The sequence below is a fragment of the Symphalangus syndactylus genome, chromosome 3 (genome assembly GCF_028878055.3).
Source record: "Symphalangus syndactylus isolate Jambi chromosome 3, NHGRI_mSymSyn1-v2.1_pri, whole genome shotgun sequence".
NCBI classification, from domain to species: Eukaryota; Metazoa; Chordata; class Mammalia; order Primates; family Hylobatidae; genus Symphalangus; species Symphalangus syndactylus.
In genome coordinates, this window is record NC_072425.2 from 108,556,665 (window position 1) to 108,582,278 (window position 25,614).

Sequence of the window (25,614 nt, forward strand, 5' to 3'; positions counted from 1 at the left end):
AGCATAAAATTTATCATCTTAGCCTTTTTTTTTTTTTTTTGAGAGGGAGTCTCACTCTGTCGCCCAGACTGGAGTGCAATGGCACGATCTTGGGTCACTGCAGCCTCTGCCTCCCAGGTTTAAGCAATTCTCTTGCCTCAGCCTTCCGAGTAGGTGGGATTACAGGTGGGTGCCACCACACCTGGCTAATTTTTGTATTTTTAGGAGAGACGGGATTTGACCATGTTGGCCAGGCTGATCTTGAACTCCTGACCTCAAGTGATCACCCACCTTGGCCTCCTGAGGTGCTGAGATTACAGGCCTGAGCCACCGTGCCTGGCCCATCTTAACCATTTTTAAATGTACTGTTCGAGTAGTGTTAAGCGCAACCAATATCCAGAACTTTTTTTTTTTTTGAGACAGGTTCTCACTCTGTCATCTAGGCCGGAGTGCAGTGGCACAATCATAGCTCACTGCCTCAATCTCCTGGGCTCAAGTGATCCTCCTGCCTCGGCTTCCCAAGTAGCTGGGACTATAGGCACACACTACCGTGCCAGGCTTTGTGTGTGTGTGTGTGTGTGTGTGTGTGTTAGAGATGGGGTCTCACTATGTTACAGTGGGTAGCTAGTGTGGTATGAGCAGGGTGGGAGAGGGCCCCCCCCTGCCGCCTCACACACACCAGGAGCATTGGGTGACCATCAGGTGATGGTCAGGCGGTTGTTAACTGTCTCTCTAAAGTAATCATTGGTCACAGCTGGCACCAGGGAAAGGCCATCTTCTAATAGATAGAAAACACCTGAAACTGGTGATCAGCCACTTCCCAATAAGATCTTAGGAGTTGGGAGAAGAGATGCAAGAGCCTGCAAGTATGCCAATGCATAAAATCCCAAGTTAAAAGGTCAAATTTCGCACTTGATTTTCAAGCCGTCTGCTTGGCCCTCTTTCAAGTATACTTTCTTTCCTTCCTGCTCTAAAGCTTTTTCATAAACTTTCACTCATGCTCTAAAACTTGCCTCCATCTTTCCTTCTGCCTTATGCTCCTCAGTCAAATTTTTTCTTCTGAGGAGGCAAGAATTGAGGTTGCTGTAGACCTGTATGGATAGTGATATGTTCTGCTGGTAACATACTTTGCAGACCTGTGACTTGGATACTTGCCACTGCTAACAACTATGTTGCCTAGGCTAGTCCTAAACTCCTAAACTCAAGCAATCCTCCTGCCTCAGCCTCCCAAAGTGCTGAGATTACAGGCATGAGCCACCACTCCCAGCCCAGAACTTTTTTCATCTTGCAAAACTGAAGCTCTATATCTATTAAACAACAAAAAGTTCCATAACATTTTGAATCGAATTATTTATATATTTGATTACATTCCTGAAGGTTACAGTCCGAATAGATTTTTGTATCCCCCCTGGAGTTTCACACCTTGAGGGTGTAAGATCTTTTATGAGAAAAAATTTTACTCAGATGTGTAAAAGCTCACACTTTCAAATCAATCCAAAGAAACCTGTGTCTACATTCCCCCCTCACCTATTTCTTTTATTATTATTATACTTTAAGTTCTAGGGTACGTGTGCACAATGTGCAGGTTTGTCACATATGTATACATGTGCCGTGTTGGTTTGCTGCACTCATTAACTCGTCATTTACATTAGGTATTTCTCCTAATGCTATCCTTCCTCCATTCCCCCACTGCACGACAGGCCCCGGTGTGTGATGTTCCCCACCCTGTGTCCAAATGTTCTCACTGTTCAATTCTCACCTCTGAGTGAGAACATGCAGTGTTTTGTTTTCTATCTTTGCGATAGTTTGCTCAGAATGATGGCTTCCAGCTTCATCCATGTTGTTACAAAGGACAGGGACTCATCCTTTTTCATGGCTGCATAGTATTCCATGGTGTATATGTGCCACATTTTCTTAATCCAGTCTATCATTGATGGGCATTTGGGTTGGTTCCAAGTCTTTGCTATTGTGAACAGTGCTGCAGTAAACATACGTGTGCATGTGTCTTTATAGTAGCATGATTTATAATCCTTTGGGTATATACCCAGTAATGGGATTGCTGGGTCAAATGGTATTTCTAGTTCTAGGTCCTTTTGACCCAGCGATCCCATTACTGGGTATACACCCAAAGGATTCTAAATTCCTTGAGGAATCGCCACACTGTCTTCCACAGTGGTTGAACTAGTTTACGCTCCCACCAACAGTGTAAAAGCGTTCCTGTTTCTCCACATCTTCTCCAGCACCTGTTGTTTCCTGATTTTTTAATGATCGCCATTCTAAGTGGTGTGAGATGGTATCTTATTGCCGCCTCACCTATTTCTAATTCCAAGTCCTAGGCCAGCTAGTCTTTGGTGCTTGCCCTAGCAGGAAGAATATGTCATGGCTGCAGTATGAACAAAGATGCTAAGCCGCCGTGCTCCTGGTATGCTTAAGGTGGTCTGGGGAGAGAGTTAGAGAGAAAGATTTATGCAGAGGAATAGTTGTGTCAGATGATGGAGGACCTAAAATATCAGGTACAGGGTTTCAGGCTTTATCTTGTAGGTGTCAAGTTTTGATTGCAGTATCATGATGAAGGCACTGCTTTAGGGTAATTGGTCTGGTCATGGTGGGTGGTTTAGGGTGGAGAAGAGAGATATTGGAGAGAGAAAGGGCCTGTGCAAGGGTTAATGCAATAACATAGACTTAAGGCACTAAAGGACAGAACTAGGGTGATAAATGGGGTGGAATGAACCAATCATATATGATCAAGATAATGGACAAAGGGGTTAGTGGGAGTTGAGATCTAATTGGATGGATCTGTATAGCACGGGGAAGTTGGGGATGTCCCAGGGTTTACTGTGGGTAATTGTCACTTATAAAATAAGGCCATCTTGGCCGGGTGCAGTGGCTCACACCTGTAATCCCAGCACTTTGGGAGGCCGAGGCAGGCGGATCCCCTGAGGTCAGGAGTTCAAGACTAACCTGGCCAACACGGTGAAACCCCATCTCTACTTAAAATACAAAAATTAGCTGGGCGTGGTGGTGAGCATCTGTAATCCCAGCTACTTGGGAGGATGAGGCATGAGGATCACTTGAATCCAGGAGGCAGAGGTTGTAGTGAGCCAAGGTCACGCCACTGCACTACAGCCTGGGCGACAAGAGTGAAACTGCATCTCAAAAGAAAAAAAAAAAAAAAAGAAAGGCCATCTTAAGAAAGAAGGAAATGGCTCGGGGAGATGTGAGACAAGGTGATAATGTAGGTTTAGATATTTTCTGTATATGGAAGCAGAGCAAACGCTAATTTGGCAGTTTTTTGGACACTGGAGCTCACAGCTAGAAAGAATTGGGACCATCACAATTTGGTGAGAATTGAGGCTGTGAGAACAGATGAAACTGCCAGAAATGAGAAAAAGGAAGGACAGCCCAACAGTCAAACTCTGGGAATGCCCATGACTAGATGAAAGAAAAAGGGCATTGGTCGCCAACATATGAGAATGATGAAAGAGTGATATTATGGAGGCTATCAGAGACTTTCCGGATGTTAGTGAAGCTCAGCTACAACTGACGTAGGGCTATGGTGTCCTTGGTCCTTGAGAACACACGAGGTTGTTTCACTTAACCTACTCCAAAAGGTTAAGGCACAATAAAACTAGGAACAAGGCCAGTAGATTTGACAGGGACCAGATCACTGACTCTTAGGGGCAGGGAGGAGTGAATCTACACTTCAATGAGGCAGGAACGGTTGTTGTGGAAGGAAAGGACAGCCCCTGCAAGAGGTCTGCCAGGTTTACCTAAAGGAATAGGAGAAACAGCAGGGGCTGGCAAAGGTTGTGCTTTTCCTGTTTTTTTCACTTTCCAGGATAGGGGGAAATTTGGACATATTTGGAGGCAGAAGGAAGTGAAGGTGTAAAAACCAGTGAGTACGGACAGGAGTGAGGATGGCCTTAGTCAGGCCAAGGGCCCTTTTCTTCCAAAACTGAAGGGCAGGACTGGCCTTGTCACCTGTGGCAGTCTCTTTTGAGATGGAGGTGAGAAGACTGAATACAGGAAGCAGGGAAAAGGGTTCTGCAGAGCTGGTGCTGGGGCAATTAGGGCTTAGAGAACACTGGAGGACGTTTAATTCAGCTGCCCCGGGCTGTGCATGAGGGAGTCAGCCAGAGAAGACTGTGATAACTCCTCCTTCTGTTATCAAAAGTATTGGACATGGCAATTTAGTGGAATTTACAGATCTCAAGGAAGACATTTGAATATAAGTACAGACACTATACGCAGTCCCAGACATCTGACTTTTTGATTGCCTGTTGTTACGAATTTGCCCTATCTCCATTACTTTCGGTTATGGTAGCTCTCAGAAGGGGACTTTATTTTAGCAGAGTTTCATATTATGTTTATAATCTCTTACTACTACTAACAAAGTCCTGGAAGATGGGCTTAACCTCTGCAATGTGAGCACACAGAAGAAAAAGGGTCTTTAAACTCACTCAGCAGAAACTCCAGGAGGGCCCCCTAAAGTTCCTGGGTCTGGATATTTTAACAAACATTACTGTGTATACACCTACCAAAGTGAAGACACATAAAGTCACTCAGCAAAAACTCCAGGAGGGCCGCCTAAAGCTCCTGGGTCTGGATATTTTAACAAACATTACTGTGTATATACCTGCCAAAGTGAAGACACAGTGAATTAATTCCATACAAAAAAGTAAATTCAGCTGGGAAGCTTAAGGTTTTGCATATTCTCCTTGGCATCAAAACCTCCATGCACATAGTAATAGAGACACGTGACAGCCCCCTTGCTTTCTGAAGTTTTCCCTTTACCAGTGCGGCATTAGGCATTTTTGTTGTCTCAGCCATGTTCCTAACCACATGCAGCCTATTGTGTGAGCTTATTGTACATGCCATTACATAGTGGTGATGATTAAAAGTCCTTACACTTCTATGACAACATTTTGACTTCTGCATTTAGTAAAGGCTCTGAGCAAAATACACCTCTTAGGGTCAGTCTATCCAAGGAGTAGATTGATTTGTTCTCAATATTATAAGTTTTGTTTGAAAAGAGAGCCAAGAATTTGAAAATCTGTCAGGAGTGGCCCCAAATCCAACAATGGGTAGTACATTTATAAGTCAACCCAAGATAAACATAAAAGGGTAATGACGGATTACTGGCCATGAAAAGAGAGAGGGGAATCCACTTTTCTGGCTTTTGGCTACACTTTCTATAATGCACACAAATGTAGGGACTACCCAGAATTTACTTTTAATTGTTATTCTTTGTATTATTCCAAATGACTATTCCCTTATCTAGCTCTAGGCATAGTTGGATGAGCACATCTATGTGTACACAAATGGACCTCGTTGAAACTACTCATGTTAAAGACTAGTGCAGTTAGCCATGTTCTTTTAAAAATCAGTATGCCGGCCGGGCGCGGTGACTCACGCTTGTAATCCCAGCACTTTGGGAGGCCGAGGCGGGCGGATCACGAGGTCAGGAGATCGAGACCACGGTGAAACCCCGTCTCTACTAAAAAATACAAAAAAATTAGCCGGGCGTGGTGGCGGGCGCCTGTAGTCCCAGCTACTCAGAGAGGCTGAGGCAGGAGAATGGCGTGAACCCGGGAGGCGGAGCTTGCAGTGAGCCGAGATTGCGCCACTGCACTCCAGCCTGGGCGACAGAGCGAGACTCCGTCTCAAAAAAAAAAAAAAAAAAAAAAAAAAAAAATCAGTATGCCACTTGGCACTCACAGGCTCAAATAACGTCAGTGGCTAAAATGTTGTGGAATATATTAGACATTACTGTCAAGAATGAATGTTAGTAGTTTCTTACCAACATTGGTAGTACCTTAATCCAAAGATACTTGGATTAAGTATATTTGCTTAATCCAAGTTTCTGAAACAAATGAATTAGTTGTTAAAGATATCTTCAATGGCTCCCAAGTTGTAGTAATATTGACAGCTCATAATGCACTAAGATAACATTTGACTTATTGAATTGTTGCTCTAAAGCAGGGGTCAGCAAACCATAACCTATTTGCCAACTTTGGGCTGCCATCTGTTGTTTTTTTAAATCTTAAAATAATTCAGTAATTGAATAGAAATAATTCAATAATTCAAACAGGTTCGTAGGAAGTTGCTATTATAGAGAGGCCCTGTGTATGCTTTACTCAGTTTCCTCCAATGAGTACCTTTCACATAATGTGCAATATCAAAACCAGGAAACTGACATTGGTAAATGTCTATGTATATTTCTATATGATTTTATCACATGTAGATTCACGTAGCCACCACCAATACACACTATGCCATCATCACAAAGATGTCCCTTGTGTCACTCCTTCATAGTCACACATACACATCCCTGCCCCCCCCACCATCCCTAACCCCTGGCCAACACTAATTTGCTTCCAACTCTTATTATTTTGTCATTTCAATAATGTTATATAAGTGGAATATAGCACGTGATATATTTCAGACTGCCTCTTTTTACTCAGCATAAGGCCCTTGAGATCCATCCAGGTGGTTGAATCAATAGTTTGTTCCTTTTTTATTGCTGAGTAGTATTCCACTGCATAGATGTACCATTGTTAGCCAACTATGAGATGATATTTTGGTGGATTTCAGGTTTGGCTATTACAGATAGTTGCTATGAACAAATGTGTACAGGTTTTTGTGTGGAGGTAAGTTTTCATTTCTCTGTGACAAATGCCCAGAAGTGCAACAAGTGTTGGGTCATATGATAAGTATATGCTTAAGTTTTTAAAGAAACTACCAAATTATTTTCCAGGATGGTTGTACCATTTTATATTCCCATCAGCAATGTATGAATATTCATTTCTCCACATCCTTACCAGCATTTGGTGTTGACACTAATATTTATTTTAGCCATTCTGATAGGTGTGTAGTGTCTTAGTGTGATCTTAATTTGCATTTCCCAGATGGACAGTGATGTTGAGCAAATTCTATGTGTTATTTATCTTCTTTGGTGAAATTTTTCTTCATCTCTTTTGTCCATTTTACATTGGATTGTCTTTTTGCTGTTTAGTTTTGAGACTTCCTTATACATTCTATGAGTTGTCAGACATGTGGTTTGCAAATATTTTCTTCTGGGTTTGTCTTTTCATCTTCTTTATCAGATCTTTTGTAGAGCAAAAGTTTTACATTTTGATGAAGTCCAGTTTACCATTTTTTTCTTTTATGGATCATGCTTTTGGTGTCAAGTCTAAAAATTCTTTGCTTAGCCTAGATCTTAGAAGACTTTATGTTCTTTTCTAGAAGTTTCATATTTTACATTGAAATCTATGATCGACTTTATATATAAAGTGTGAGTTTTAAGTAGAGGTTCTTAAGTTTTGCCTGCCTTATATCATACCAATTGTTCCGGTGCCATTTGTTGAAAATACTATCCTTTCTCCTTTTGCGCCTTTGTTAAAACCAGTTGACAATATTAGTGTGAGGCTATTTCTGGTTCTCTGTTCTATTCTATTGATCTATGTGTTTATCCATTCACCAGTATTGCACTGTCTTGAAAAAGGGTAGCATGGTTCTTCTCATTTTAGTTTTCTTTTTCAAAATTGTTTTAGCTACTCTAGTTCTTTTGCCTTTCCATATACATTTTAGAATTATCCATAGCTACAAAAAATATCACTGAGATTTGGCACAAATTGTTGCAATTGAACTAAGTCCAGCCATTCTGATATCAGCTTGTGGCTGTGCTATGGGCAGTTAAGGTGGGCACAAAATTTCCCCCAAAGGCACAGCTATAATTTTTCAAGTAAAATTGAGATACTGCTAGGGCCAGGCTACTGCCCTCTCAAATCTATCACTTCTGTGTGACTAGCAAGGCCTGTTGGAGCCTTTCCATCTGGTTAATTCTCCAATTAAGAATTGACCCACCCTAAAGTCGAGATGTCAGACCAGGAAGTCCCAAGGTTTCCATGGGTTAGGTATTCAGTTTCGAGAGATGCACATTAATAGCTGCCTGTTTTTCAAAGTGGATGCTGTTTGGTGGTTGGGTCAGGTGGGTGGCCACACTGGGTTGGAAAAGGCCTGAGTGCTCTGAGTGCAATTAAGTCAGTCAGCAATTTCCCTTTCTCCTCCTGGGATTCTGAATTGTGTCTGGAGGACCACCTAGGAGGGGTCAGAGATACGTTGGGGAGCAATTTACACAGCCCATTATTACCTCTGTACATGTGGGAGCCCTTGAAAGGGAGAATCCCACTGACAATCATCAGACAGGTAAGTGTGGGCATACAGCACATCAATTCCACTGTACATTTAGATATAGAAGCCACATTACATTGAATCACCCAAAAGGCTCCACCCACAAGACCCTATTAGCTTCCCTTCCTCACCACAGAACATGCTAAAAAGCCTTTTCCACCACAGGAACACAGACCACAGACCGACGAGTCGAAAATGTGTGCAAGCCAGGGGCTACATGTGGCAAATGAGTGCCCGGTCACATTATCCCCTAACCAGGAGGTTTGCAAAAGAGGCTGTCCGTGGGGAACAAAATTTTCAGCCTTTTTTCTCCTTTAGCCTCTTGCTCCAGGATCAGTGCCTGAACACCGACAACTACCTCTCCTGTGGCAGTGGTGAGCCCTACAGCATCCAGAAAGAACTGGGGCCCCGGGCTTCTATTTTCTCCCATGCACACCACCACATTTTACCCGGAAGTCTTCAGCACCTTCTCTCACTCCTGCACCCAGCACCTTGCCCTCATTACTGGCTGAATCGGCTGTGGCCTGCTCTGCACTTTTAGGCATGGCATTGCATTCACTTCAGCATTTGAACAGCCTTGCAACTGCTTGCAGCTCAAATAACCTTCTGTTTGCAGTCTACCCAAGGCTCTCAATCGAACAGTAAGGTTCTTATTGATAACACCAATTATTTTACATTGTAACAGGAGTTGCTGACTCCTTACCTTGAAAACATCCCTTCCTCTGCCTGCCTGCAGGAGTAACAAAGCACCATTTGCGCTGTTTGTTTCAATCCCACCTCTTGTTGCTAAGCCTCTAAACATTGTCTCCTGTTCATGAATAGGTAGGACAGTGGGAACCCTTAATCTCCGCCCTATATCCATCATTAGGGTTAGAGCATTCACTACCAGATCTCAGGGAGTCTTACATTCCAGAACCTGGCCCATGGTTCCTTTATCAGAATATCATGTCTTTGTCAGCATCCCATCCTTGTTGCCAAAACTCTCAGTTCCAGGATTTCACTTTACCCTACTGACAAACGAGTAAGTTAGCCTGTTACAATCTCAAGAATGCTGACAGAAGACATGCGACTCTTGAGTCAGAGGCAAAGGACTTTATCACTCATGGCACAGCACTCAAAATGAACCTCAGCATATTCGCATCAGTTCCCCTTGTCTCCAGTTTCACGGGGGCAATGCAAAGGGCCTGGATGGACAACAAGCACACGGTGGGGTTCATGTTATAGTTCAGCTGAACACTGGGTGTGAGGAATCCACTTCTTAAGCAGTTAAGCCTACTCCTTGACCTCAAGTTACTAGTTACATAAATCCTGAGACGGCTCAGGCAAAATTGCCAACAGGGCCTTGCAGTCTTGGCACACCTAGTAAGATAAGAGGCCTGACTGTATCCTCCAACAATTATCCTTTTTGTGCTTTGGTTTTGTTCACTCTCATGTGTTTGTCTCAATCTGTTGTGTACTGATGGCTCACACAGGCTAGGCACTTATGCAATAAATATTTAATGGGACAGCTGGCTAAGACATGAAGACAGCTTGATCAAGAATATTATCAAATTGCAGTTTCAAAGAGTGAAGAAGAATAATTCCTTCAGAAGTTTGGCCACCGCTAAGTCTGTCAGCTACCTGTGAGTCCTAAGTGGAACTGAGGTCTAAAGGAAACTTTTCTGATTCATCTTTAAGAACTAAGTCTACTGCCAGTTCCTAAAGGACTGTCACATAATACAGTCTAGAAGGAGCCTCTTCTATCTTTCTAGAAAGAAATCTTTCATTCTGGTGAGAAGGTTGTAACAACTGACAAGACAATATAATGTTGCCAAGGAGAAGAACCAGTAATTATATCTGTAGCACAATGCTGAGATGAAACAACTTCTGGGCCAGGCACAGTGGCTCTCACCTGTAATCCCAGCACTTTGGGAGGCCCAGGAGGGCAAATTTCTTAAGCCCAGGAGTTCAAGACTAGCCTGGGCAACATGGTGAAACCCCGTCTCTACAAAAAATACAAAAATTAGCCAGGCGTGGTGGCATGTGCCTGTAGTCCCAGCTACTTGGGAGGCTGAGGTAGGAGAATCACCTGAGCCCGGGAGGTTGAGGCTGCAGTGAGCTATGATCACATTACTGCACTCCAGCCTGGGTGACAGAGTAAGATCCTGTCTCAGAAGAAAAAACAAAGAAAACAAAAAAAAAACTACTACTCAGTCCAAGAGCTGACTGCATGAAAAATTTTTTCCTTTGGAGTTATTTCAGACTTAAAACACCCCCGAAGTTTGTATTATCACTTAATATTTAGATTCCAAGGTTTTACTCTTCAGAGATATACTATCACTGCTTTTAAATTATGATCAAACTTTAATAAATTCCAGATTTTAATTCATAACATGTAAATGATAAATATTTGAGGACTCAAAGGAGATAAAAAATGAGATCAGTGGCTGTAATGAACAACAATTAAGGAATAATTCAGCCTATGAACATTGGTAGTTAAGCTTCAGATCCACACAATGAAAGGCATAAATAAAATGACACCACTTTAAATGATTATCACCAGCAGACCCCATGAAGCACCAGCTGGGGCAAGGTCAAATGTCATGGGTTATTTTGGTAACTCATAAGGGGCACAATAATAAAGTGAAAAAGAAGCAGGCATTTTTATTCATATGGCATAAAATTTTTTTCTTTCCTAAGCAATTTCACAAAACATATCTTAGAGTTATTTTTCTATGTATTTCTATTAGAGTTCAAGAAAAAATAACATTTTTCTCCTGAAAGCTACAGTGATGTCAATAAAATGAGCACTGATGTCATAATGTTTTAACACATTGTCATGCAGTGTTTTCGTATTTATAATTGGGATATAAAATGCTCAGTAAGTGGCTAGTGTAAAAATATTAGGCACTAATCAATTACATGTAAGAACCAAATTGATCCCATCACATTGGAGGGATTTAATTTGAAGAAAATCAGCTTTCTGACTTGGTTAAAACAAAATCTACAATGTAATGAGACAAAATGGAAGTAGTTTAAGTAATAAATGTTTAATCAAAGAATTTTACATATTATTAACAGCATTCATTTGGCCAAACATCTACACGTTTGTAGAATCCTACTGTATATAAAGTGGGAATGTATCAAGTATAGACTATGAAAGTGCAAATAACAAGTCAAGGTTAGATTAACTTTTTTTTTTACATTATAAAATTAACTTGTTTACAAAATAGGCTTTGCCAAACTTCATTACTGAATTGTAAAGTCAATGACTGTGTTGTTTTTAAAATATGTACCAAGGTAATACAAATTGGATAATGATCATTTTTCATGCTCAGGAGAGAACAGCACAGAAATAAAGGATACTGCACAAGGTGCAAGGAAACCAGAACCCATTGTGTACACTATCTTCACACAGAGCATTCTTTCTTACCTTAACTGCAGCTGTGCAAGATGCCTCAATGTGATGCAAAGACTCTACATTGGAAAAATTACAACTTGGTCTAAAAACTTATTGGTGCTGATATTTTTAATCCAAAATAAATTTGTAAAAAAATCCTTTAATGGACTATTTCAGTTTAATATACAGTAATACACTGTAGATAAAGTTAATATTCCCCCCACTAATTTAATAGGGATTGATATCAATGTTTCTGATCACTGGAGAAATAAAAACCAATGTGGACCTTTGATATCCATGGCATAGGAGGATTCCCACAGTTTATCCTAAGAGGATCTGGGGAATATTAAATATTCTAATACAGTGTCCTAGCAATATGAATTTTAAGTACAAGGATATTTCAAAAGCAGGGTTTGGGAAAAAAAAGCAATCAAAATCTATAATCACATCTCTTGTGGATAACAATATTAATATAACTTTTTATCCAGCCCAGGACTTGCCTGTACAAACTCAGAACTGAAAGTTTGGTATCTGTAGATTTCTGGTAACAATCCGGCAAAACACTAAATGGAGTGTTGTACTTATCTATTTTGCTTATGTTATGCTAGTTTTGATAATATTTAAGTAAAACAGCCATTCCAACAGTTTACTCTAGTTTTAATTACACACTGTACCATTGTATCTTAATTACAACTAAGACCAGTATTTTCTTCACAGTAAGACACTGATAACTAGGAAGTTGATTTTTTTCAACACTAAACAGTAATTACACAGCAAATGAGTATTGCGCAGTAGAACAAACACATGTCAGCATTTGCTAGTTAGGCAAACAAACTGATTGAACATTTAGTTGTTATATTTAGTGTAAAAGCAAGGCCATGGGTGGTTTTATGGAGGTCTTTGCAATTCATAGCATAGTTACTTCAGAAAAGACATTGAAATTTGAATTACTCACTTATTTAACTGGCAACTATCCATTTAGGTTAGGCAAAGGCACGGTAACATGTTGCGCAGGATGTTTTATTGAATTTCTTAATAATCATGGGATTTACTATAACTCATGAAAACTCCACTTTTTTTCTATTTTATAAAACACCATTAAAAGTAATTGCACCCATTAGTAATTAGAATGCACTGTAAAATTGTGAAAACAAATAACTATGATTGCACTTCCAATAAAGTGTCTCTTAAAATACAGCACCGCTGTTGCTAATCAACTGTATTTTAATATTAAAATAAACTGTTTTTAACAGCAGCATTAAGTTAACTTAAGCTACAGGCTACATTTATATAAATGCAGTCTCCATGGCAACAAAAATCCATTTAATTCTGGAATATCATTGCTACCAACTGGCACCTTTTACTCCCGAGAACGCTGACACTGCCCTGGAGCACTCTAGGATGCTGCACACCTAAATGCCTTGTTAGTCAGCGCACAAGTCAGAGTTTGGCACAATTGGACTGTAAATAGACATGAAAGGAAACCTTTGATTCATGTGAAAATTAAAACTAATTACACTATGGTAGATGTGGTACTAAAGAGACTTCAATTCACATTGCTCAGACAAAAAGGAAGTAAGTTATGGAAGAGCACAAAGAGATTGAGGACATATATGTTATCGGATTTATCCAAAATAAATTTCTAGAATGAAGAAATTTTTTTTTTTTTTTTTTTTAAAGGAAAGCCACCCAAAGATTAGGGAGTAAGCCTTTAGTTTAAATGTTCAATTTAAGTATTGTCAAGCCTAGGCTAAATAGAGGACTGCATTTTCTTAGAGTGTGGAATACAACTTATTTATTTCATTTTTGTTTCTCTTTCTCTTGCTCTTCTTTTTGTCAGCAAAAAGGGGAAAAGCTACTCAATTAAGTACAAAGGAAATTCCCTGTAAGGTTAAAATAGAAAATGAAGCTACCATTCAAGGGAACTTCTCTGTATTCAACCCTAATGTCAGTGGTTTATCACTGAGTTGGAATTAAGTGAATCAAAGTCTCTATCAAGCATACTCCACTTAGCATACCATCTGTACCTGTAATTCATTTAGAGCCCAGATGTGTGTAGTTCACACTAAATGTACTTGTTCAAGCCAGTCACTTGAGGTTTGAGGTGTTTGACTTGAAACATCTGAACCATCTCCTCTGTTGGCCGCCTCATTACCACTGTCACCAGCTTGAGATGCTGCTTCCCCAGCCAGAATATTTTCTTCCAAAGGATTTTCTTCTATCTGGGTTCCTCTACCTTCACTGACACTGGCATCTTCAAACATTGAATCTTCTGGCAGCACCAGTTCCACATCCTTCACACCTTCTGACCCATCTTTGATACAGGGGAGCTGGGAATCTGCACTGATTTCTGTAGTTGCTGGAGGAATCAGGGCAATACTCTGAGGGTTCATGTCATGAAACCAAGCCATGATGTTGCCAAGAAGATTGTCATTGATGTTGGGGTCCTGGCCAGCTGAGTCAGGGTCACTAGATGAGGGACAGAAATCACTTCTTGCCTCACTGAGAGGGTGTGAGCTCAGGGTGTCAGTTGAAAATGGGTCACTCTCTGCTCCTAGTCTCATGAGGCTGTCACCAAGTTCCAAAAGCTCAGAGCTGCTCAATGCAGCCCGAGGGCTATCTGTATTTCTGGGGACAGAGTCCAGCCTGGAAGGTAAAGAAGTGCCTATCGCACCTGAGGATGCTTCATTACTGAGGAAGTCTCTAGTTTCTTCATCGAGGGCCAGCCCAGACTCTTGCAGTGATAACTGTATCGCAAGAAGTATATTGGGATCATCTTCATCCAGGGAACTCAGAGCCTGAAGCAACAGAAAGCAAAACCACTTTAAAATTTGACTGAAGAAAAACTGATTTAACTCAATCACGTTTACCATTCTTCCTTTACCAACAGATTATTAATTTTATTTATACAGAAAAATTATTTTATCTACTAAAATTTTGTATTTTTCTCCATGCCCACGCTAAAGGAAAAAAAAACATACCTTAAAATAAATCTAAAATACAGGAATATCTTTTCCTGCAGCACATCTTTAAAACAAAGATTTTGGAATGGAAGGAAGAAACAGGAAAGCAATGAAAGTAACAACAGGAAACCACACTCAACAGAGAAAGAGTAAAAGCACAGGCAATGAGGCTGCTCAGAAAGGCTACCTGAAGAGAGTCCTGGTTTTCAGAGCGACTGGCAGGGGTGTAGTCACGCAGGGAAGAGCTGTGCAGCACACTCATAGATGCAGAACTTACCACGGATGTGCCAGGCCTGCGGCTGCTGCTGCCACCTTCTGGAATATCTGTTTCAAAGCAATTGGTACCAAAGACAATTTAGTGACAAATAAGACATTTATTTTTTTCATACACCTGGTTGTTTAGATTGGCAATTTCTCTTTCAGTGCTGGGGAAAACCTGTGTTGACGTGTTCACTTAATCTTTCTGGGATTTCTCACCCATATTTGTCTTACCACGAACAATAATATATATATGATATTATCACTTCGAATCCATAACTTTTTACTTTTTTTTTTTTTTTGAGATGGAGTCTTGCTTTGTTGACCTAGCTGGAGTGCAGTGGCGCAATCTTGGCTCACTGCAACCTCTGCCTCCTGGGTTCAAGCGATTCTCCTGCCTCTGCCACCCAAGTGGTTGGGACTACAGATGTGTGCCACTATGCCTGGCTAATTTTTGCATTTTTAGTAGAGATGGGGTTTCACCATGTTGGTCAGGATGGTCTCCATCTCCTGACCTCGTGATCCGCACACCTTGGCCTCCCAAAGTGCTGGGATGACAGGCATGAGCCACCGTGCCTGGCTGACTTTTTTACATTTTTGCTTGCAGTCTATATAGTTCTATTCATAAATGCAAGTGATACTATCCACTTCTCTTTTTTTGTTAAGCAATAACTAATAAAGGTTTTTCATTTTTAGATTTCTTAAAATTAAATAATTTGGGAATTACAACAGTCTGAAGAGCAAATCTTTAGTCCCATTGATCCTGACATTATAGTCAGAAGATTTTCACTTAATAATTTAACATTTAAAAGTTGAATAACTAAAATAATTTAACTCTAATGCCAGAAATTCTCTCTCTTTTAAATGTCTACAGGACAACTAAGGCTAGGAGACAAATATTCCATGAACACAAAAACAGTATCAATCAATACTACAATTAACTGAGTGCTTCACTAGATGCTTAAGTGTTTTAGATGTATTATCTAATTTAATGCTCACAATGAGCCTATAAGGTGGCACTATTATTATTATGTCTTTAGAATATGGAAACAACCTTAGAGAGGCTGTGATCTGACTAAGTTACACAGCTAATATGCAGCAGAGATGGGGTCATGAATCCAAGTTTGCCTGACTCCACAGACCATGCTCCTAACTCCTCTGATTTTCTGTGTCCTGTCACAACAGAAACATCTGCATATTTATTGTATATCTAAATGACAAACTCGTTCACAAACATTTACATCAGCCAGTTTGAAGGATAAATTCAGGAGAGCTATGAGATTAAACCATACTCAACCCAAGGACTTACCTAAAGTGCTTTCACTTGGCTCATCAGGGTCTGGAGGATTACTGAGTAGACTGTGAACGTCTCCTCGACGACGTTGTCTGTGCCTCCTCCGATACTGAAATTCAGCATATTCCTGCATAAACCAAAGGTTATAAAATACAAGAGAGCATGCAATTTTTAAAATGCAAATAAAACAAAGTACACACTTTTTTCCAGGGGAAAAAGTTTGTGATTTTATACACATCTTATAAAATCACTTGGCTGAAACATCAGGTTTTGCCATGCCAAGGAAACACAAAAGGTAAAATGGAAAAAGAAAGTTTTCAACAGTCATTACAATTGCCTAGATAAATTAGGAATACTTGCAAGCCCCAGGGCTACATTAGAACAGCCCTATTTCATATGCCTGATGATTTCAAGGATCTTGTTATCTAATTAATACTACAATCATATTACTAATTTAAGTAAGGCTTTCCTTGAAGGGAGGTTTTTTATTTTTTATTTGCTTATTTTTAGAGTCAAGACTCTTGCTATGTTGCTTAGGCTGGTCTTGAACTCCTGGCCTCAAGCAATCCCTACTGCTCGGCCTCCTAAGTAGCTGGGATTACAGGTGTGAGTCATTGCACCTGGATATGAAAGTGGTTTTAAAAACGTGACTGGGGGCGGGTGCGGTGGCTCACGCCTGTAATCCCAGTACTTTGGGAGGCTGAAGCAGGCAGATCCCCTGAGGTCAGGAATTTGAGACCAGCCTGGCCAACATGGTGAAACCCTGTCTCTACTAAAAAAACAAAAAATTAGCCAGGCGTGGTGGTGGCACCTGTAATCCCAGCTACTCGAGAGGCTGAGGCAGGAGAATCACTTGAACCCAGGAGGTGGAGGGTGCAGTGATCCAAGATTGTGCCACTGCACTCCAGCCTGGGCAACAAGAGCAAGACTACATCTCAAAAAAAAAAAAAAAAAAAAAATTGACTGGGATATATGTAGCAGAAAAAGAAAAAAAGGAACAACAGTAAAAAAGAACACACTGTTAAGTACTTGCCAGACTGTTGGGTTTTCTATTCTTTGGGACTACTGCATACCATATTCACAAATCAAATGACTTAGATTAAAAGACAAATGTTAGGTTAGCTTTAAAATAAGATGATTATTTAGCTTCTTTTCTATATAAGCCAATATGTGGTGCTATTTACAACACAAGCAGGGGAAATGTTTTCTATTTAGCATATAGGATGAACACAGACTTAGGCAGATATCCTCAGTCTATTCTACATTTGTGACAATGTTTAAAGTGAGTTTGTTATCACCAGAGGGTACAACCTGGGACCATCTGCTATTATCTGGGTATAAATGTGACAGAAGAGAAGAGAATAAAAGAGAAGGAAAGAGAAGAGAGGAGGCCAGGGTACATGATACCAACATAAAACGGCTAATTTAGAGAATCATTATGGTGTCTTTCCATGATAAACACTAAGATACTCAACTTTATGATTATCCTGGTTACCCTAGAATATTCAATATGCTTATATTGTGAAAGTACTAGGAGTAGGTGAAGACAAATTTTGGATCACAAATAAAACTTTCACATCATACCACTCTGGTGACATTTATTTAAACTCCTTTATTTATATAAGCAGTTGGACTCTTAAGAAGTGGGAGGCATCCTGTTCGTTAGGTTAGAAACTAATAAATGAACGATACTCCAAGTGCCCTGAGGGTTTATACTGGTTCTTTAAAATGCCTTGCTGAGGTGGGACATCATTTCCTCTTTTCCTAGAGGCCCATGATCTCAAACTGATGACTTAAGTGTCATCAAGGCTCAACAGACCAGTGAGGAACACCAACTAGATTTCTTAGACAAAGATGGTGTGAAAATTTTATCTCAATTCAAGGTTTATATTAGGGATAATTTGCTTACTTTGTAAACCTGATAATGGTACAAAGTTATGAATTAAACTATTACTGACCATAGACTATACATATTTCCAATTTAAGACAATGAAACCATTTAAAAGCAACTGCAAAGGAAACTTGTATATCTAATCGTCTGACAGAAAACTCTCAGACGGCATTCTCTCATGATGCAACAGGCTTAAATATATTGTTCTCATAAAATTTATCTGAAAATTTCCAAGGATTCCTAAGATCTTCAAGAATGTATATTAAAAGGGTTTAGTCAGTATACTCCAAATGGTTTGAGAATGTTAAGGATACAGAAAAGACTAAAAAGTTCTAGGATTTACTGAGGGAAAAGCTATAAGGAGCTGCTTTAAGTAATAATTGCAACAATTTTGTCAGTGGCTAAATGAGATGCTTTAATCCTTCTAGAACTTATATGGGGTATCAGCATCCATATTGTAAAGATGAGAAATTAAGAAAGAACATAGCCTAGGATCTAGTAAGTTACACTTAAAAGTTGAATTCAGGTGTTCCTCAGACTTTATGCTATTTCCACTGACCTCCATTGCCTTTAAAGTAGCATAAAACAAATCTTTATGCTTGCCAGACTCAATTTAAATTGAAGAGAGTAAGATGAAATTAACTTCAATGAAAAAAATATAAATTCAATCTAAGTCTACTGGAGTTGGTAACCTTGTTTTCTCCCTCACTATTAAGGCAAAGAGCTATTTTTCAAAAATATAACTTTGGCAGTTACTCGATAGTCATACACATGCAGAATTTGAAAGTCTCACAATGTGTAGTAATTCTTTATATCTGCAATAAGATTTATGTAAAAGCCTAGTATTTCTTTTTTTTTTTTTTTTTTTTTTTTTTTTTTTTTTTTTTTTTTTTTTGAGACGGAGTCTCGCTCTGTCGCCCAGGCTGGAGTGCAGTGGCGCGATCTCGGCTCACTGCAAGCTCCGCCTCCCAGGTTCACGCCATTCTCCTGCCTCAGCCTCTCCGAGTAGCTGGGACTACAGGCGCCTGCCACCACGCCCGGCTAATTTTTTTTATACTTTTAGTAGAGACGGGGTTTCACCGTGGTCTCGATCTCCTGACCTCGTGATCCGCCCGCCTCGGCCTCCCAAAGTGCTGGGATTACAAGCGTGAGCCACCGCGCCCGGCCAAAAGCCTAGTATTTCAATGTGTCAAAGACTAAAGAAAACTAAAAGTAAGTAATTTCTAAAAAATCATCAATTCATAAAAAACAAAGTGACAGTCATATTAGTAGGCCCTCAATATTCAAGGACAAATATTTCAGGATTCCTAAAGTTTCTGTCAGAGCCAGAAGCTGCAAGATGATACACATACATGCTTGTAAATACACTGACGAAGGTTTTATTTATTTTTGCTAAATTGTGTTTCTACCTTAAAACACGGAAATCATTAGTATTTTTTTTTTTCTTTTATAATTTCAGTTTGCTTATTCTTCCTTTTAGGTAGAAGTTTTCCACAATATCCCCAAAGTTGTAAATGTATTATAACATTGAAATAATAAATACAGGATCAGATAAAGGTTCATAATTAGTTTTAAAATTAAAAATTTCATTAATATATCACAATTTTTAAAACAATTTAAGTGAATTTAAAATGTCCAGATCAGGGCTCCAAGCACAATTTTTTTCAAGTCAATATTTTCTTGGATGTATCTACCAATACAAAAGCCACAGGTGATTGCAAGTATCTTCAGCAGCTGAAAAGAGAAAGTATCCGATTTAAATAAGCCACAGTCATGCCTGGATAATAACCAATTTCATTGTCTTTCAGTTGCAGGTAACAAATGGGTTATACATTACAAACGAAGATTTCCTCATTTGTTCTGTACCCTTCCAAAAATTAAGTTGAAGGGTTATCATATTATAGGCATCAAATACTGTTTAATAAAGAGCAAGGATAGAAAGAGAGAAGTAGAGAGAACTGCTAAAACCATTTTAAAATCAGACTCAACAGTGGCAATTTAAATCTCGGAAAACAGCTATGTGATTAAGAGTTTCACTCTGTCTTATTTTTATTTGCCACAACTGCTATCTGTAGTGTTAGTAATTTAGACCTTCTGTATTTTAAAACGGTATATTAATAATGATAACAAAAAAAACAAGAAGAGTGTGAAAGTCTTAAGGATAAGCAGAAAGCAACTAAGCAAAGCATTTCTTTCTGCATATACATTATTAAAGTCAAGTTTTCCACTTTAGCAACTGATTATAAATCAGTTCCCTCAGGTTGTTGCATTAACCTTAAAAAATGGATTGTTCTTTTATATTTTTAATAGTTTCAGACTAAAACAATATTATGACTAGAAATGCATTTCTAATAAATTGTCTATTAACAAATTAGAAGATATTTTCCAAAAATGTATATTGTAAATTTGCCTTAATTCTGACTATTCAGTAATTAAAAACAATAAAAGAGTAATGCATTTAACAATGTGATGATATATCAATACTACATAAATAGCTAAATGTAGGCTCTGTCAAGGCATTTTTGTTACAAAAGAAAGAGACAGCACTACTGATAATCTCAGTAGGATTTAGAATAGATAAGGATGCAAATGCAAGCACGACTGCACTAAGAAAAAATACAGAAACAAAAACCCCATAAAACAATTACCTCTGGTGATGCAAATCCTAAATATTCCCAATCCCATGTTCCACCAGCAAAGCTACAAAGAAATTAGACATACCATTTGATTTAATATCAATACTACAAAGGATATACAATCAGATCCTTGCCCTTTGAACATTACTTTGAATTCCTCTGTTGGAACTTGCTTAACTAAAGTAGATCAACTATTAAAACGGAATTAAAATGATAATTTCATTATTTCTTCCAAATTCTAAGTTTTTATGTTTGTGTAAAATGATCAAAAAATAAAAATTACCATGTTATAACAAAGTATTTTATAACTGCTTCTATTTTAATTTTACAAGTATTTACTCATAAATATTATGTAAAAATAGGATCAAAGGAATTTATGTAAAATAGTGCTAAAGGAATGTTTAATGCTTATAGTTATTACAAATAGGAAAGTATGCTTCAATTTACAGAAGTAGTATGAGTACGTAAAACAACCACAACTCAACTGATCTTTAGTGGATGAGTTTATCACTTAAGTAACTACAAATATCAAATTTCTCTTTCCTTCACAACTTAATACAAAAATACAAATATGACCATAACAGGCTGGCAAAGTTTCCAAATTCTACATTGTAAGATGTTTATAACTATCAAATCACTATATATATTACATATTTGAAATGATACATTAGAATACTCTTATTTATGAGTTCACCTGAAATGTGAAATTAACCTAGGTTAATTTAGTCTAAGGAGCTACACAATGATAAATAAACAAAAAATAACAAGAAAAACAGAAATAGCATGGAGGAAAAAAAAAATCACCAAAAAAAGTTAACATACTTTTATGAGCTATCCATATTTTAGGTGTAAATAATTTCCAGGAATATGAACCCTAGTTGGATAAAAAATAAAACTGCTGGCATTTGTGGCTGGAGCTAGGATGATTTCCACAGTGTACATCCTTTTTACCTGCGCCTTGGAGCTTCTGGTGAGTCTGCAGGAGCTACTCCCCGAGCCACAGATGCCAGGAATTCTTGCCTCTTCTGCTGTACAAGGCATGCTGCTTTGATGATCTTGTGGCGGGGTGTGCGAAGGTAAGGCCTATTGACTTTCTGGGCAAGGTCTTCAGTGACCATTTCTAGGTCTGTCTATAGCAAGCAGAGAAAAAAAAAAGATCACAGGCTTCATAGGTTAATCAACAGCAAAGCCAGAGTCTATGTGGTTTCTCAGTTAAATCTAACTCTTTTGAAGTAAGAAACTAGTTAAAATTTTGAAATAACTTCCTATGTAATGTGTTTTCTATTTTGTACATGTTTTCTAGATTATGAAAGAGAAAGGACTGTATATAAAATCGTGAAATTTTTTAAAAACGCTCATTTGATAGGCATTTATAGAAATGAAATTGGTATAGATTACAAAGAAGTAGTGAGTATAGCAGCTGTTTACAAGGAATTTATAATTTGTCTATGTGAAAAAAACTAATACATTTCAATGTACCATACAAGCAAATGCATGATGCCATAGTGCAGACTATATAAAAGTGCTGAAGGAATTTGAATTAAGGCAAGACAACAGTGGTTGGGGTCAAGTCTGGAAGGGTTTATAGAGAAAATGATACTGATCCTTGATGGAAATGTAGGATATAAATTAGCAGAGGACAGTTCAAGGGATGACATGAAAACTGTAACAGGAGAAAGTTTAGTGGCTTCAAAAGAAAAGAAATGTACAATGAAGTTATTTAGCTATAGTGATGCCAATTGGTTTAGGTGTTTTTGTTTTTTAAATACTGTAACTTTTTCAGTTGTATTTCAAAAATAAACTGGTAAACAGCAACTTTCTCATCTTATAGGTAATGTGGGTTGTTTCATCTTTGATGATAAAATTCTTAATTATATAATCAGCAATATGCCTGATTTCAAACTTCAACCAGTTTAAAACAAAGACATAAATGCTATAGGAAATGTTTGCATCACTCATAACTCATTTAGACCTGCAGAGTGACAAATTTAAACAGAAAGAAAATTTCAATTTATTACTGGTAACTTTTCCTTTATTTAAAAACCATTTAAAAAATGCAAAGAAAATTGTTTTATTAATCATGTCCACATTAAATAAAACAAGTGGTTTGAAAAATGAAAAACTCTGTATTTCATAATAACTGCTGCCATTTAAATGTAATTAAAAAATATCTTACCTGCATGAGTTCAAAAATTTCTTTCTTTGTGCTTTTAGGTTCCAAGAAAAATCCATATGGATAAGAACACTTGAGAATGCGCCGAGTTTTTAAGAGCACATGAACTGCATCTTCAATGAAAGTGGTATCTGGACAGCCTCCTTCAGCTAAAAAGTAATTGAGGCACAGCGAATTTGTTTTTGCAAACATGCCATTTATAATATTAATTAAACAATGATTTTTTTTTCTCAAAAAAGGAAAAAGAAGGATCATTAGGACAAAAACTGTTTTAAGTAACTGTATGAAAATACCTATTTGAACCAAACAAAAAACCTACATAAAATACTCATGTGTGACATGTATGTGTTTATAAAAGAAGCATATGCTCCAGCAGCCCAGGAACACTGATGGTAGTCATAAAGGAATGCATATACTCATCTTGGATTCTGGTCTCACTCCATTGGTAAGCAAATCTAGCTTTAGGTCAACCAAAAGGTTCTAGGCTTTACTTTTTCAGATTATCCCTAGCAGAATTTCCCTGCTTAAGAATGAGACCAAATGCCTTTTCTAAGTTGCTTATAAAAACAGCCTAATAATGCAAAACCAATACTGTAAGGAAAAAGATACAACATTCTGGCAAACAACTAGATAACTAATCCTAGTTAATAAAAAACTCCAAAGAAAGAAAGAAGGGGAGGAAGAATGAGGAAGATGGAAGATGAAATTGCCTTAATATCTGACTCTTTGTTCTAAGAATATCATTATAACAGTCTAGGTTTTCGCTTAACTGCCAAAAAAAAAAAAAAAAGAAAAAAAACAGAACTTAAGCATGAGAATCTAACTTTGCAAATACTGTAGAAACTCAGATTATTTTGGATACCTGTAGAAAGAAATTCAGTGTGTGTACACAAACTGACAGACTACCCTGAGATTTCTGACTTATGTGAGAAATGTGTGAAGTTTTGCTTCTTCCTTTCCAATTACTGTACCTTTTCGTTTTTTTCCCCTAATTTATTATGCTGCCTGGAACCTCCAGAATGTTGAATAGAAGCAATAATTCACATCTACAAATATTGAATGTTGTTAAGGGTCAGGCACAGCTGGAAGCACTAGGGATGTATTAGTGACCAGACAAAAATCCCTGCTGAAGAGCTGTACGACTTGTGAGGAATTTTTTCCTCTCAATTTATACTGTGGACAATACTTCAAGAGTCTGATATTACCTAATATAGTTATATCATTAATGAAGTCTAAGAACTAATAATTAACAAGCAGGCTATACTGCTATTGACATATTCTCCCCCACTCCATTTAACTTATGTTATTGTCTTGACTAGGGAATTATCCTAATAAAAAGGATTTTAATATTCATTATTTTGATAAACCGGAGCAACCCAAGTAAAACATCACATTTTTCACCTTAAAATGTACTTTGCATATGTAAGCTATTATTTTTAAAAGGTGACTTTTTAAAACAAACATACCGGAACCTGCACTCTGTGTGGTCATTGTGGGTTATTATATTCTAATGATGCTGTCAATACTCAATCCATATTTTGGAATATTCTAACTTATAATTTAGGACCCATACGTTAGCTCCACCTCATGGCTTTGCTTTTTGACCCCAGTGTTCATTATTTACCAGTGAAATGATTTCTCCCCAAACTGTTATTGACTTCCACACCCTTAGGCACTCTGCTAAATCTTCTCAATAATTTTTGGGTATTCAGTTACATGACAATTGGGTAGCACGTGTATCTTGCTCCTCTGACTAAGTCAGTGATGTCCTTTAGGACCCATCCACTTTTCCCAACATTGTAGAGCATCAGCAGTGACATAGAGTAAGCAAAATCATGAAGTGTTTTTATCTCATAACAGACAGGCTGCATCAAGAGGAGGAGGCTAGGTGCTGGGTAGAAAATCCAATCACAGAGGCCTCATCTGCTAAGCTGCACTCAGGGCTTGAAAGAACTCAAAACAGTACCAGAACAAGCTAATGGACATAATGTATTCCTTTCAGGGCCTAACCTACTAGTGAAGCGACAAGCATGGAAAGATATTTTATATTAATTATCACACATACAACTTATAACTTACTTTCTTTGAGAGCTCTGCTCAATTGCTCCATCTTTTCTTTGGCTGTTTTAAGAAGGCGTTGTTCTAGCTAAAGGAATAGAAATAAAGAATTTAAACTATTCTCTTTATTTATTCACAACAGTATAGGTCAGCTCATTTGAAATGATTTGGGACATACCTGATAACTATGCTCATGGTTTTTAAATCTTGTATAATAGTGCATAAATCTGTCAAGTTCCTGAAATCGTTTGTGTTTTTTCTCAGCCTAGAAAACAAAAGTCCACAAATGACTTTTATAAAAACTAGTAGCTACTAAAATAGTTTTTTGGGGGAATCATTTAAAAGTTTTATTAGTGATAGGTAGTAATGCATTCAGATTTGTGAATTATTTTCTTGACAGAATACTTTCTTTTTTTTTTTTTTTTTGAGACGGAGTCTCACTGTGTCGCCCAGGCTGGAGTGCAGTGGTGCAATCTGAGCTCACACAAACCTCCGCCTCCCAGGTTCAACTGATTTTCCTGTCTCAGCCTCCTGAGTAGCTGGGATTACAGGAGCCCACCACCATGCCTGGGTAATTTTTGTATTTTTAGTAGAGATGGGGTTTTACCATGTTGGCCAGGCTGGTCTTGAACTCCTGACCTCAAGTGATCCGCCTGCCTCGGCCCCCCAAAAGTGCTGGGATTAAAAGCATGAGCCACAGTGCTCGGCCTTCAATGTTTTATTATATGGCTTTTTGCTATGGACTAATGGTATTCCCCCTAAAATTCTTATTTTGAAGCCCTCCCTCCAA

The 25,614-nt window shown here is 38.3% G+C and overlaps 1 protein-coding gene across 10 annotated transcripts in view; it reads right to left on the minus strand.

The window, feature by feature from the left end:
* Positions 1-11,182: 11,182 nt before the first annotated feature.
* ANKIB1 (ankyrin repeat and IBR domain containing 1) overlaps positions 11,183-25,614 on the minus strand; it is a 164,810-nt gene continuing 150,378 nt past the window's right edge. For 7 of the 10 annotated variants that reach the window (XM_055272728.2, XM_055272720.2, XM_063636353.1 and 4 more), the window contains 8 exons: positions 25,003-25,089; positions 24,846-24,912; positions 22,770-22,915; positions 21,545-21,723; positions 20,606-20,657; positions 16,082-16,193; positions 14,702-14,838; positions 11,183-14,349 (listed from right to left, as the gene is read on the minus strand). In XM_055272728.2, the coding sequence (XP_055128703.1) occupies positions 13,612-14,349; positions 14,702-14,838; positions 16,082-16,193; positions 20,606-20,657; positions 21,545-21,723; positions 22,770-22,915; positions 24,846-24,912; positions 25,003-25,089 (1,518 nt within the window). In that variant the 3' untranslated portion in view covers positions 11,183-13,611. The remainder of the gene's footprint in view (positions 14,350-14,701; positions 14,839-16,081; positions 16,194-20,605; positions 20,658-21,544; positions 21,724-22,769; positions 22,916-24,845; positions 24,913-25,002; positions 25,090-25,614) is intronic. The other 3 variants (XM_063636355.1, XM_055272726.2, XM_055272727.2) reach the window with 2 other exon arrangements.